This window comes from Tetrahymena thermophila (assembly GCF_000189635.1).
Source record: "Tetrahymena thermophila SB210 genomic scaffold scf_8254470, whole genome shotgun sequence".
Taxonomy (NCBI): Eukaryota; Ciliophora; class Oligohymenophorea; order Hymenostomatida; family Tetrahymenidae; genus Tetrahymena; species Tetrahymena thermophila.
Window position 1 is genome coordinate 765,427 of NW_002476246.1, and position 13,281 is coordinate 778,707.

The 13,281-nt window shown below is 22.4% G+C and overlaps 4 protein-coding genes across 4 annotated transcripts; 3 read left to right on the forward strand and 1 right to left on the reverse strand. All coding sequences in view use genetic code 6, as the record gives it.

Moving 5' to 3' along the window:
* Positions 1-159: 159 nt before the first annotated feature.
* Positions 160-1,855, reverse strand: TTHERM_00433640 (beta-lactamase superfamily protein; the record flags this gene model as incomplete). The annotated part of the gene is made up of 3 exons (XM_001011389.2): positions 160-1,068; positions 1,145-1,351; positions 1,406-1,855. The coding sequence occupies 3 exons, from the start codon at positions 1,853-1,855 to the stop codon at positions 160-162; spliced, it is 1,566 nt and encodes a 521-aa protein (XP_001011389.2).
* A 2,366-nt stretch (positions 1,856-4,221) lies between these two features.
* Positions 4,222-6,003, forward strand: TTHERM_00433610 (PCI-domain protein; the record flags this gene model as incomplete). The annotated part of the gene is made up of 7 exons (XM_001011387.3): positions 4,222-4,330; positions 4,511-4,659; positions 4,775-4,878; positions 4,960-5,352; positions 5,504-5,705; positions 5,762-5,849; positions 5,915-6,003. The coding sequence occupies 7 exons, from the start codon at positions 4,222-4,224 to the stop codon at positions 6,001-6,003; spliced, it is 1,134 nt and encodes a 377-aa protein (XP_001011387.2).
* Positions 6,004-6,585: 582 nt separating this feature from the next.
* On the forward strand, positions 6,586-8,977 carry TTHERM_00433600 (eukaryotic aspartyl protease; the record flags this gene model as incomplete). Its single annotated transcript, XM_001011386.2, has 2 exons — positions 6,586-7,140; positions 8,048-8,977. The coding sequence occupies 2 exons, from the start codon at positions 6,586-6,588 to the stop codon at positions 8,975-8,977; spliced, it is 1,485 nt and encodes a 494-aa protein (XP_001011386.2).
* A 1,795-nt stretch (positions 8,978-10,772) lies between these two features.
* TTHERM_00433590 (exonuclease) lies at positions 10,773-12,489 on the forward strand (the record flags this gene model as incomplete). The annotated part of the gene is made up of 2 exons (XM_001011385.2): positions 10,773-10,789; positions 10,851-12,489. The coding sequence occupies 2 exons, from the start codon at positions 10,773-10,775 to the stop codon at positions 12,487-12,489; spliced, it is 1,656 nt and encodes a 551-aa protein (XP_001011385.2).
* Positions 12,490-13,281: the final 792 nt, after the last annotated feature.

Below are 13,281 nucleotides of genomic sequence, written 5' to 3' on the forward strand. Positions count from 1 at the left end.
ACATTTGTAAAATTTGATTTATCATTTTCATATTTTCAATTCATCAAAAATAAACCAATTTTAATTTTGATTTTCTTTTATTTTATTTTCTACAAGGTTTTATATTTTTTTTTAATTTTTTTTACATTTAAGGAAATTTCATTTATTTTATTATCAACTTCAATTTTATTTTTCTTATTGGTTCTCTTGCTGAACTTAATTATTGATTTAATCACCTTTATGGCTCATAAAGCTTAAATTCGTTTGAGAATTCAAAAACTAATCAAAAAGACTCTTCAAAGTAGGGTCTTCTAGAATATCAATTTTACAAGAACTTTATGAGTTAACTGATTGGCGGCTATCAAATTTTTTAGACTTTTAGAGTTGTTATGAGTTTTGCTAGGAACTAAAAAAGTGGTCTATTCTTTTGTTATTATTCGTGCTTTTAAGTCTATCTGAAATATCAAAGAGAGATTCCTTTTTTTCTAGCTTAAGAAGATTGTTTTGGTATATAAAATCCAGCTTAGCTTATTCCTCTTCTGATATTTCTTTTCTTTTATATTTTCTTAGGTTTCTATCAGGTTCAACATCCAAACCTAAGAAGCTCATGAGCTCTTATTAGGATTCAGGGTTCATCCACCTTCTGAAGTCATCACTTAGCTTATGCAGTCTGGTATATTTCTATTTGAACTATGAGTAACCACCTTCTCCTTTTCTTTTAAGTCCATTTACATAACTCAAGTAGAATTTAATATTGTCAATCACCTGGTTTTTTCTAAACTGAGGCAATTTATATATTTCTAAAACTAGTCTCCGTAAAATTGATGGTGAAATTGCCTTTACTAAACACTCCATTTCTTTAAAGTTAGAATGAAGACTGTATGGGACCATATAATTGATCCCATCTGGATCTTTATGATCCAACATTAGAAAGTCTGTAGTAATCACAATAAAATCATAATTTAGGCTTTTAAATTCTTATATTTTTTGCTCTCTGTGTCTTTTTTTTATTATCTCAATAAAACCCTAATCTCTATCTGTAGTAAAAATATCTGTCCTGTATGTCCCTATAGCCTCCAATTAAAGTAGCTTTTTTTTGTAAAAGTAGAGCATAAATAAGTTAAATCAAATTTGCTAAAAATATATAAAAAAAATATCTATTTACCTTCGATTCACCAATTATCAACAGTGTTTGAAAATATTCTGATAATTTTATGCAAATGTCTTCTTTTCCTAGTGCTCCCATTGCTATTAAAACTCTTTTATTTCTATTCTTTTCTATTATTTCAACCATTCTTTTAAAGACCTCATCTCCTCTAGGAAAATTGAATGCAGGATTGCAGTAAGTGTTGTCATAAATCATTTCATCTATCTGGTTTAAACAAAAGATTTTCGATATGCTAATTAAATTTCTATAAAAATTTACTTAAATTGAACAGTTTTGGAGATTTTTGGTCCTTAATTCAGGAGGAAACAGAATCGGATTGCAGTCAATCATGGATTAATTAAACCGAAAATCTCCAGTATGAAAAATAGTTCCCATATAACCTTTAAATAGAATCATAACAGACCCAGGAATATGGTGAGCATCGAAGAACCAAACTTCAACTTTTAAACTCTCTATGTTGTTTAAGGTAAACTCATACTTTGTATTCAGCTGAAGAGCATGAATATTTTATATCTTTGGATATTTTTGTAAAATTAAGTTTTTTGATATTTCAGAGCAATAAATTGGGGAGTAATCCCAGAGAGGACTTAAGCCTTCATAATGGTCCTGATGAAAATGAGTCAAAAAATGTATAAAAGTGTTTTTCTTAAAATTTTTACAAAAATCAAAATCATCAACAATTATATTTGTGTTTGTGATGCATCTCATTCTATGCTTAAATTTTAGAGCTTAAATATCAATCAATCAATTTATTAATTAATTAATTAATAAATTAACAATTAATTAATCAGATTTAATTTTTTTAAATATTTGCGGATAAAAACTAATTACAAAGATATTTTAGAATGTTATTATATGAATGGCTTAAATGCTTTTATTCTATCTAAAATGATTTTTACTTTATTTCTAAAAATTCTTTTATATTTATTTTAAAGCATAATATAGATTTTTATACATTTTAACTACTTTTATAAGATTTGTTTGTTTAGCCTACATTTTATTTTATTTAGAATCAAAGTTTAATTCATATTTAAAAAAGCATTAAAAAACTGCTCCGGGAGGGGCTTGAACCCTCGACCTTGGGTTTATTAGACCCACGCTCTAACCAACTGAGCTACCCGAGCTGAATGATATATATCAAAGGATAAGTAAGAAATGTTTATTTTTAAGGATAATTTGGATTGATATTTGTGTAAAACTTAAAACAAGAATCAAAGCAAAGAAATCTATTAATTAAATAAAAAATAAATTTTTTAATTAATTTAATTAACTTATTATGAATATTTAATACCACAAACTCTCTATTTTAAATATAATTTTTAAGTAAAGCTAGGATTTTTGAAAATAATTTTTAATTAAATTTTAAAGAAATTTTAGATTAATTTTAATATTAAATAAATAATTTAAAACCAAAGTATAGCTTATTTTTATTAATTAAATGTTTTTTAATAAGTTTAGCTTACTTTTACTTATCAAAATCTAGTTTATAAATTTTACATGTAAAAAAAATATTGTAATTAGCAACAAGAGAAGATTTAATTATAATTTTTAAAAATAAATTAATTAAATAGTTTATTGAATCACTTATTCATCCACTCCTTGCTTCGATCATTCTTAAAATACTTTTACACATTTAAAAAATAAAAATAATAATCAAATTAATAAAATGTCTAACAATGAATACACTAAAATGATTAGCATTTAGAATTAAATAAATAGAATTAAAAAAGAATTTAACTTTGGATTTATTGAAAACTTTGAATTCAGTGGTAAAACTTATGAGCTAACAAACTACTTGCTAAAGAGAAAATTTGGAATTAATTGCTAACAATCTTTATAAATTATTTGAGAAAAATAACGATTTTTGGACTCTCTATTAGCCTCAGTATCCTCAGGTTAAAGAAATCATAGAACACAGAGTAAGATGGTCACTTGCTTCTCACTTATCTTTGAAATTAGTTATTTCTCGAATTTTGTTATGTAAGATTAAGTAAAATAGAAAAATTACTAATGTAAAAGTATAAAATTAATGAGTTAAATTTTATACTGTAAATTTACTTAGATAACTTCCTCATAAAATATTTTATTTTTTCTATTAAATATATTGTAAACAACTTACTTTATATGCTTGTTAATTAATTATTTATAAGTTGTTATTTCTTCTTCTTATAATTGTGTTTTTTTAAAAATATTTTCAAATAAATTATTATTAAATTTATAATATAAAATTACCTTTTATTGTAAAATATTATTTTTACATAAATTAGAGAATTTTGATTCTTTTTTCATATATTTTAACCAATATTTTTAATTACTTTTTACTTTTTATTAAAAAGAAATTCAATTTATTTATTTTTTTACAAATTAAACTTAAATCTTAAACAAATGTGATTTAATACTATTTAGAATTATTGAGCAAAATTAGTTCAATATTCATGTTATTGTTATATTAAAATAAGATAAATAACAATTTATGAATTATATTTAAAAAGTATCAATTGAGAAAAAAAATAATATTTTGGGAATAGTGTTTTATTTGTTTGATTAATTTGAAAGATCATATATGAGTTATATCGAAAAATCAAAAGAATTTAATAGATGATATAAAAATTGCAAGCTATTTCCAATGAAGCAAGCTATGAGATCAGATTTCGTAAAAAGATCTTTGAGCTATCAAAAAAGATATCAGAAGAAAAGGAAAAAAAAAAAAATAATAAATAAATGAATGAATAAGTCTGTTTGCTTGTTAATTAATTATTTTTGCTTGCATATTAGGAATAAATGAAGTAGCTATTAGCATCAATGAATCTTATAAATGCTAATAATAAATCAATATATATCTTTTCATTACTATCCATATTCATTATTAATTGATTGATTTATAGATTGTGTCTTCTCATTAATTCATTAATAGAAAGAAAGTTTTGATATATAAAGATAAATTAAAAGATTCATCAATATTAATAATTAATAAAATAAAATCTGTTTTTATTATAAAATAAACAAGCAAACAAAAAACAAGAAAGTTAGCTTCGTCAACAAAAATCTTAGCAGTAGCATTAAAATTTGAAAAAATGGTTCAATTAAGTGATATTTTGAGTTGCCCCGATAACACTGACGCTTTAGCAAATTAAATTATTTCAGGATAAGAATACGATGTCCTCTAGAAGGCAATTTAAAATTGTAAATTATTTATTGGAATTTACTATATATGGCACATATGAAAGCTTAAAAACTACAAAAAATCCAATTATTAACTATAAAATAATGACGATATTTCAAATGAATATTTAAATATCAATATTTTACCTAAAATATCAAATTATTTGTAAAATAATAACTCATTATATTTTCTAAAATTAGTAAGCATTGATGATCAAAAGCTCGTTTTTACTTAAAAGTTCTTAAAGAGCTTGATATCTATGTACTCTAAAATAGACATTAAAAATATGCAGACCATCGGTGAATTTATAGTTAAAACTCTCAAGGACAAAATGTTTTTCGAATACGAAGTAATTAATTAATTAATTAATTAAAAGCTTTTAGAAATATTTTAAATAAAATAATTAATTTATGTTTTAGCAATAGTAAAAAATAATAATTTGATTAATCGAATTAATTTAATAGGTATATCAAACTCGTGTTGAATTGAGTAAAGTTTATGAGGGTATGAACCAACCCTATCTTGCAGGTCAAATATTGGCTTAGGTTAATTATGACTCTCCTAAATTGTACATTATTCATTATTAATTGCTATTTAAAATATTCTGCTTAGAAAATTTATTAATTTGATATTTTGTTTGAATAAATAGACAATTAAGTGTTAAAGAAAAGGTTGATAAATACCTTTCAATTATTACCTTCTTCTTTGAAATGGAAGAATAAACTGCTGCTGAAACTTGGATCAGCAAAGCAGGTAACATCAACTATGATTTAATCGATGATAAATATTACAAATTCAGATACGAGAATTTATTCGCTGTCAACTTGGATTTCCAAAGAAAGTTTTTACCTGCAGCTCAAAAGTATTACTATTTATCAAACTACCCTGACATTGACTTTGAAGAAGCTAATTTGCTCTTAAATGCTGCTTCTCAATGTGCTATTTTGGGTAATGCAGGTCCACTTAGAACTCGTATCCTTGCCACCCTTTATAAAGACGAAAGAATTCAGTCTATTCCTAACTTCGAAATGCTTGAGTTGACGTAAATGATAAATTAATTCTTCCAGATTAAATTCAACAGTTTCCTCTTTCTTACATAAATAAAGAATAAAGGGAGTGTTTGAACAAAAATATTTATTTTTTAAAGAAACTAATTGAATGCCTAATATTAATTTGTTAAAATATATAAATAGTTACATGCAAAGAATAGTTAGCAAGGAGTAAAAGGATAAATTTGCTGGATCTTTGAAAAAGCATCAATTATAAATTTTAAGAGAAAACTTCACAGTCTTAGATGAAGCTATCTTACAACATAACATCACAGCTGTATCTTAGGTTTATGAATCTATCACAATGAAGTCATTATCTCGTTTGGTCTACATCGGAAGAGATATCGTAAATTCAAAAAATAAATAAATAAACAAATAAAATAAAACAAATTTTAAACAAAGGTGGAAGTATGCATCCAAACTATGATTGAAGAAAAAAGAATTAATGCCAAGATTGACTAGTTAATTGATACAGTAAGTTTCTAAAGAGGTAAATTAAACAAATAAACTTAAAAATAGATTAATAATAAATAAACTCCTTTTATATCAAAACAGATGAAGATATCCCTGTAGATTTTAATGACAGAATTAGCTAATTCTGTGGTAGACTTAATGAATTCTATGAAAAAATTACTGCCAAGTGATTATTTGAATAATAGTTTGTATGCATTTTGCACTTAATCCTTTTTGTATAAAAATATTATTCTAAAAACTCATTTTATAAATAAATTCCAACTACAAACAAATAAACAAAGTTTTTAAAATTTTATTTATTCATAATACATCGTATTAAATTTTAAACAAACAAATATATATATATATATATAGAATTTATTATAATTTTTATGAGAAAAAACTATTTTATTGATTCAAAAAAATAGAAAGTTAAAAAAAAATAATAATTGATGAATTGATAGATACTTACTTATTTACTTACTTGATTGTCTTTTAAGTTATATTTTATAAATAAGTTTTCCATATTTTGTTAATAATTTAACTAAAATTTAAAATGTGTGTTTATATTTATTTATATAAATAAATAAATGCGTACTACTTTTCATTTCTTTTGGAGTGATTTGTTTGAATTAATTCAAATATTTATTTGTTATTTATTACAGAACATAAATATTTTAAGATAGATTGTGCTATTGTAAAATTAAATAATTATATCACTGATTGAAAATTAATAAATTAAGAAGCAATCAATTATTTTTTATATCCTGAAAATGAAAAGCACTTATACAAATAGTATTATTAAAATAATATTAACAGTACTTATTTTTACTCAAAGCACGGTCGTTGCTAAAGGAAATTTAATAGAGTTGGATCTTATAAAGCAATAAGTAAATGGATAATAGCTATATAATCGATTATAAAGGGAATTTAGTAATCCATAAAAGGTTAAATAAGAATAAGATAAAATCATAAAGCAGATAAACCATAAACACTATAATGATAAATAAAATGAACTAAATTCATTTTAAAATTCTACAGAAAATTAGAGTGCAGATTAAACATAAATTCCAGAGCTGCTACTGAGAAATATTTAAAATAATTAATATATTGTCAATTTATATATTGGATCTCAATCAGTTAAGTAACCATTATTGATTGACACAGGTAGTCCATATACTCTAGTCGATGGCGTTGACTGTGAGAAATGTCATATTTAAAATTCTAAAAACTCTCTTTTTGATTGCAATTAATCACCTACTTGCAAATTAACTGATAAATCTTCCTATGAGCTTACATTTGTACAAGGAAAAGCTCAAGGTTTGTAGGTAATAAGATTTAAATAAATTTTATTTTTAATCTATAAAAAACAAAAAGCTTAAATTTAAATAAAAATGTTCTAAAAAGCAACTGGAAATAATGAAGAATATTATAAGGTCATACATACATTCATAAACAATATCTCAATAAATAAACATATCATTCTTTATTTTTATATAACTTAATAAATAAATCATATCTTAATATAAAATAAATTATTCATTTATGAAATGTTTATTTTAAGTAGATATAATATTATTAAGCTTGAAACCAAAAAGCAAGCAACAAATAATTTATCAATCAAGGAAAAAAAAACAAACAAATAAATAAAGGAAATAAGCAATAAATCAAACAAATTAATAAATATAAATAGGCAATAAACAAACAAGCAACCTTTTTAGCAAACAAGCAAATAAAAGTTATAAAAATAATTTAAAACTTACAAAATTAGCTTAAACACAAAGTAAAATTGTTTTGAAGATGTCAAATGAGTTTTGAGCTTTATGTTAAGAATTAAAGAACAGTAAATATGTTTCTATCATAAATTTAAAGTTATATTTTAAGAGTTTAAATCTTTTATAAATTTCGAAAATTGAAGAGGAATTTATTTCGATTGAAAAGACCAGTCAAAATTTCAAAAAAAAATTATAAAATTTTAGCAAATAAATATCCATTTTTTAATTAATAATTTGTAAGGGATTAACAATTTCCATAAAATAATATTTTTAAGCAAATAAATAAGGTTTTTTTAATAATTTATTTAGCATTTTTCTTTAAGTTAAAATTAATAAAAAAAAAGGAGTTTTAAAATTATTTTTAGCAATAAGCTTTTTAAATTGAATTGAATTTATTTATTTATTTGAAACATTTTATTTAATAAAAAGTTTAATTAAAGTTTTAATTTTTTGATAATAGGTTAAAGATAGAGTTTGCTTATAAAGTGGATTAGCTCAGTGCACTTCTAATGAGTTTACTTTCATAGATATATATAATATTACTTATTCAATGGAAAATATTGAAGCAGATGGAATATTAGGATTGGGGATGATAAAAAAGAATCCTAATTTTTCTTTTGTTTAACAGCTGTTTGCAAGTGGACAAATTTCTGAACCTTCATTTTCTCTTTACATTAACGATATTAGCTTCGATATGAGGTACTAGAAGGATATTTCTAAACTTATTTTGGGAGGTGTTAACATGAAATATGGAGTTGAAAATTAGGTTATGGTTTATCACAGTATTGCAAATTCTGATAGTTGGGCATTAAACTTAGACACAGTGAAATTCAATGATAAAAATATAAAATAGAAGGATTCTAAGATAGCAATAATTGACTCTGGATCATCCAATATTGTTCTTCCAAGAGAGGACTATAATTATTTATTGAAGTATTTAACAAACGATCTTCATTTCATTTGTCAACCATAAAACAATATATACCTTTAATGTTCATGTCCAACTGGAGAGATTGGAGTCTTTCCAGAGGTAAAGATTAAGTTTGCAGGAGTTGATTAAATATATGTATTAAGTCCAAAGGATTACATCATACAAGAAAACCACCTTTGTAATATGCAAATAAGCTACTACTCTTCAACTGATGGTTCTTGGATCTTAGGTGATGTTTTTTTGAGAAAGTACATGTCCTATTTCAATATTTAAAAAGAATAAATTGGACTCATTCTCTCCAACAAAAAAAGTCTTGAAAGTAGAGAATTTCTTAAGGATGTTATGCTCATTTTAGAGTGTATCTTAGGCTCTCTTTTCTTGGGTATCTTAGTCATTTATTTCATCCGCATGATTAGTGGTTTAAAGAATGCTAAGGATGAAGAACTTAATTTTGATTGATTACTGTATTAATTTTAATTTAATTTATTACTGATCGACCTATGTATGTTTTTTGCAAAAATAATTTTAAATCAGGTTAAAAACAAACAAAAATTCTTAAATTGTATTCTTATTTTTAATTAAAATTAATTAAGCTGTTTTTATAGCAAGCAAGCAAGCAAACAAAAAAAGAAATTAAAATTATTCTTAAAATGAACTTTAATTATTATTCTAGGAGAAGTACTCTCATTTTCTAGAAAATATTATATTTTAGAGTTTTTAATTAATTCATCACACTTAATTAATTAGAAAAAGACTTAATTATGTAAGAGGATTGTTATAGAATAAATACGATTTATTTGTTTATATGTTAAATTTATTTTTTTTATTAACAAAATTAAATCGCTTTTTACAAAACAAATTGAATTCATTCTAAATAAAGCAAGAAAAGAATATGAGGTGATTTGTTATTTACATAATACAATTTTGTTTCGAAAGAGGAAACATAAATTATTTAATATTAATAAGAATTTCAAATATTTTGAAAAGGGAAGGAAAAATCATTTAATGGAAAATTGGGGAAAATTAATAATTTTTCATAATTTTATTAATTAATTTGAAGAAAAAGCTTTTGTTTAGTTGTGAGGAAAAAATATTAAGATTTAATTAATTTCAAGCGAAAATGAAAAAAATATAAAGAATAATAATTAAAAAAATTATTAAAAAAAATTCAAAAAAGAAAGAAAAGGATTGCTATCTCTATAATGTCTGTATGAGGATAATTTAAGTTTTTAAATCAACACAAAACTCCCACATAAAAGCCACTCCCCTTACAATTTTTAATGCAATTAGCAATTATCCACATACAAACTTAGAAATAGCATCCTAAAAAGCACATAAAAATCAAAATAAAATTGATTTATTATGGAGCGATTTAGATTGTCAAAAAAAAAATAAACTCATAAATCTAATAAACTTATTCTGAAGGAATATAGTTGATTCTCTCTTAGAAAATAAATAAATATATAATTAGTATTTTTTTATAGGAAATTTTAAATGCGATTGAGACAAAGATCATGTAGAATGAATTAAAACAAATCAACGAATGAATTAATGAATGAATGAAATATTTACTTTTGTGCAATTTAATAATCTATCAGCTAAGCAAAAAAATATAAATAAAATTAAATTAAATAAAATAAAAACTAAATAAAAATATCTGATAAAAATAAATTCAAATAAATAAAAAATACAAACAAAAATAAAAATAAAAAACAAAAAACAAATAAAACAAAGATAAATAAAATAAAACAAAAAATTAAATTAAGAAAATATATTCAGGAAATAAATTCAAATTTTTAATTTTAAAAGCTGAAGCTTTTATTTAAATAACCATTTCAAATTTGATTTTATGTTTGCTTTATTAGTTAATATTTGAAGCATTTTGTTTAATTTTTGAATTTATTTATTGTTGGAGAGATATTTATTTATTTATTTATTTTAGTTAATGATTTGTCTTTAAATAGATACATATATAGATAAATATAAAGATATATAGATATTGGGTAATTTTAATTGAAAAATATTGTTAAATAATTTTGAGTGAATATTCTTACATCTCAAAAAAAAAAATAATTGTTATTTTAATTTTCTATCACGTGTTGGTATTTTTGCAGAAAATAAATCAATAAAAAGCAATTAATAATAATTTATTTATTGATTAATTGAAGTATTTACTTATTTATTTGATATAATTTAGTTTAGCTTATTGATACTTTGAAAATAAAATATAAATTAGAATCCATCTTCTGAAATTATGGAGCAAAATAACAGGTATGTATTTTAGTGATATTTATGGCTTATTTTAAAATATTTTTTGTAAAATGCGATATAGTTTATCTCAATTCTTAAAAGTAGATCAAACAACTTTACCTAAAACTGTAATTGATAACAAATGTAATTAGAATATTTTCAATTTGATTCCTGAGCCCAGCAGTTTATTTTAGGTGAATTAAATACAAAGTCAATAAAATCAGAATAGTTAGCCTATTCCTTCATTGGATTAATTTTATAACAAACAGCTACAATAAGCTATACAATTTTAGATTCAGAATTATCTAAAAAAGAGTTAATATAATTAGAAAATGGGAAAATTTAATCATAGCTAAAATTTTTAAGCTTAACGGGGAAAAGGATTTCGCTTTTAAGATTAAGAGTAAACAAATGGAATCAATATATCTTAGAAAAATAATGAATTAAATATACTAAGCAAATAGTCATCTTAAAAGGAGCAGTTTTAAAAAACTCGTGATAAAAAAAATCAGCTGACTCTTGATAAAAAGTTAAAGAAATTAGAAGTATTATAAGAATAATAGATGATATTAAATTAATTCTAATAGCAATAAATGGAAAAGTTGAAATTAATCTATTAACAACTTAATCATATTTAAGCTTAAAAGCTAAGCAAAAGTACTGAAATAAATTTTGAAATATAGTAAAATAGCACTACTATAAATACTGCTGCTCCTACCGATAGCGATGACTAACAAAATTATCAGAATTCTACTAAGCAAGAGGGAGAATAGATTCAAAATAGCAGCTCACTTCTTGATTAAACCAATGAAAAAAATCAAGACTAGATTAATGATTAACAAGAATAGAAGTCAGATGAAGAAGAAGCTAAAAATGAAAATAAAGATAAAGCAGCTGCTGAAGAAATAAGACAAAGTGATTTAGGGTAGAAATAAAGCGAATAAGAATAATCTTTTTAACAAGATGAATAAAATAATTTAGACAAATAAAGAAAATTTGTTTAAGCTAATTTAATGTAAAAAAATGCTAAAGAAAGTGATTATGATTACTTATTTTTTATTGATTATGAATGCAATTAATCTTATCTTGGATCTGAAATAATTGAGTTTCCTATTTAAGTTGTAGATGTGAAATAGTTAAAAATTATCGATACTTTTTCTTCATATGTGCAACCCTGTTCTAAAATTACTAAATTAATTACAAATCTGACTAAGATTGATGATAATAAAGTTTAAAATGCTCCTAAAATATAGTAAGTTCTTCAGTAAGTTCGAATATTTTTGGAAAAATATTTGAAAAATAATTTTGATAGATGTGCTGTTGTTTATGATAACAAATCAGATTTTTTGTTTATTGTTGAAGAATCTATCAAAAAGAATTTTTTACTTCCTGCTTTTCTATAACAATACATTGATCTTGGCACATGCTTTCCAATTAGAAACGAATAAAATATAAATGAGTAGAGAATTTCTCTTAAGGGTATGCTTGATACTTTAGGTATGAAATTTTAAGGCTAAAAGCATTGTGGTGCTGATGACTGTAAAAATCAAGCATTAGTAGCTATTGAATTACTAAAGAGAGGATATAGCTTTACAAAAGATTTGTAAGTAAATGATCTAGAATAAGTTATCACAAACTATTTCAAGAGAACTGAAAAGCAATTTGCTAAAAAACTATCAAAGTTAAAAAATAAAATTTAGACGACCTATAAAAAGGAATGAATGAATGAAGGAAGGAAATTCTGTTTGCTAAATTGTATGTTTAAAAAAAATCTATCTTTCTATCTATCTATAATTACCATTACGACAATATAATCAATCAATCAATAACCAACCATTTTAAATTATTAAATTAACCATCCAAGCAAATACAATAATCAAAAATAGTTTTAACTTATATCTTTACATTTATTCCACCCACTTCCTTATTTTCTATCTATCTATCAATAAATTATTTATAGCTAACTCAAATAATTAATATGATAAATAATATATTAATTAATAACACTTATTCTTATATTTTATCTATTATATTAAATAAAAACTGTATCATACTTTTAAATAATTTAAATTAAAAATAAATAAGTCTTTCTCATCAAAATTTAAAATATGTTGATTTTTATTTTGTCATTTAAAATATATTTAACATACTTATTTACTTACATACAAATTTGTTATCAATCAATTAATATATTTTTTATAAATATATCCAATTTTGATTAGAGAGCATAAAAAATATTAGTTAGATAAATAACAAAAATAATCATAAATTTATTTATTTATTTAGCTAAACTTAATTGCATGATCAAAAAAATAATAATAAAACACAATATTTAACTATAAAATTAGTTAGAACTTTTGGTTTTTTTTATTATTATTTCAATTTTCAAATATTCTTTTTTTACAATAAGTTTATAAAATTTAGAAAATGAGTGAATTTAAAATAGAAAAGCTTCTATAAATTTCTTTTTCAAAATAAATAAATAAATATTATTTGCAACCAACAACTGCAAA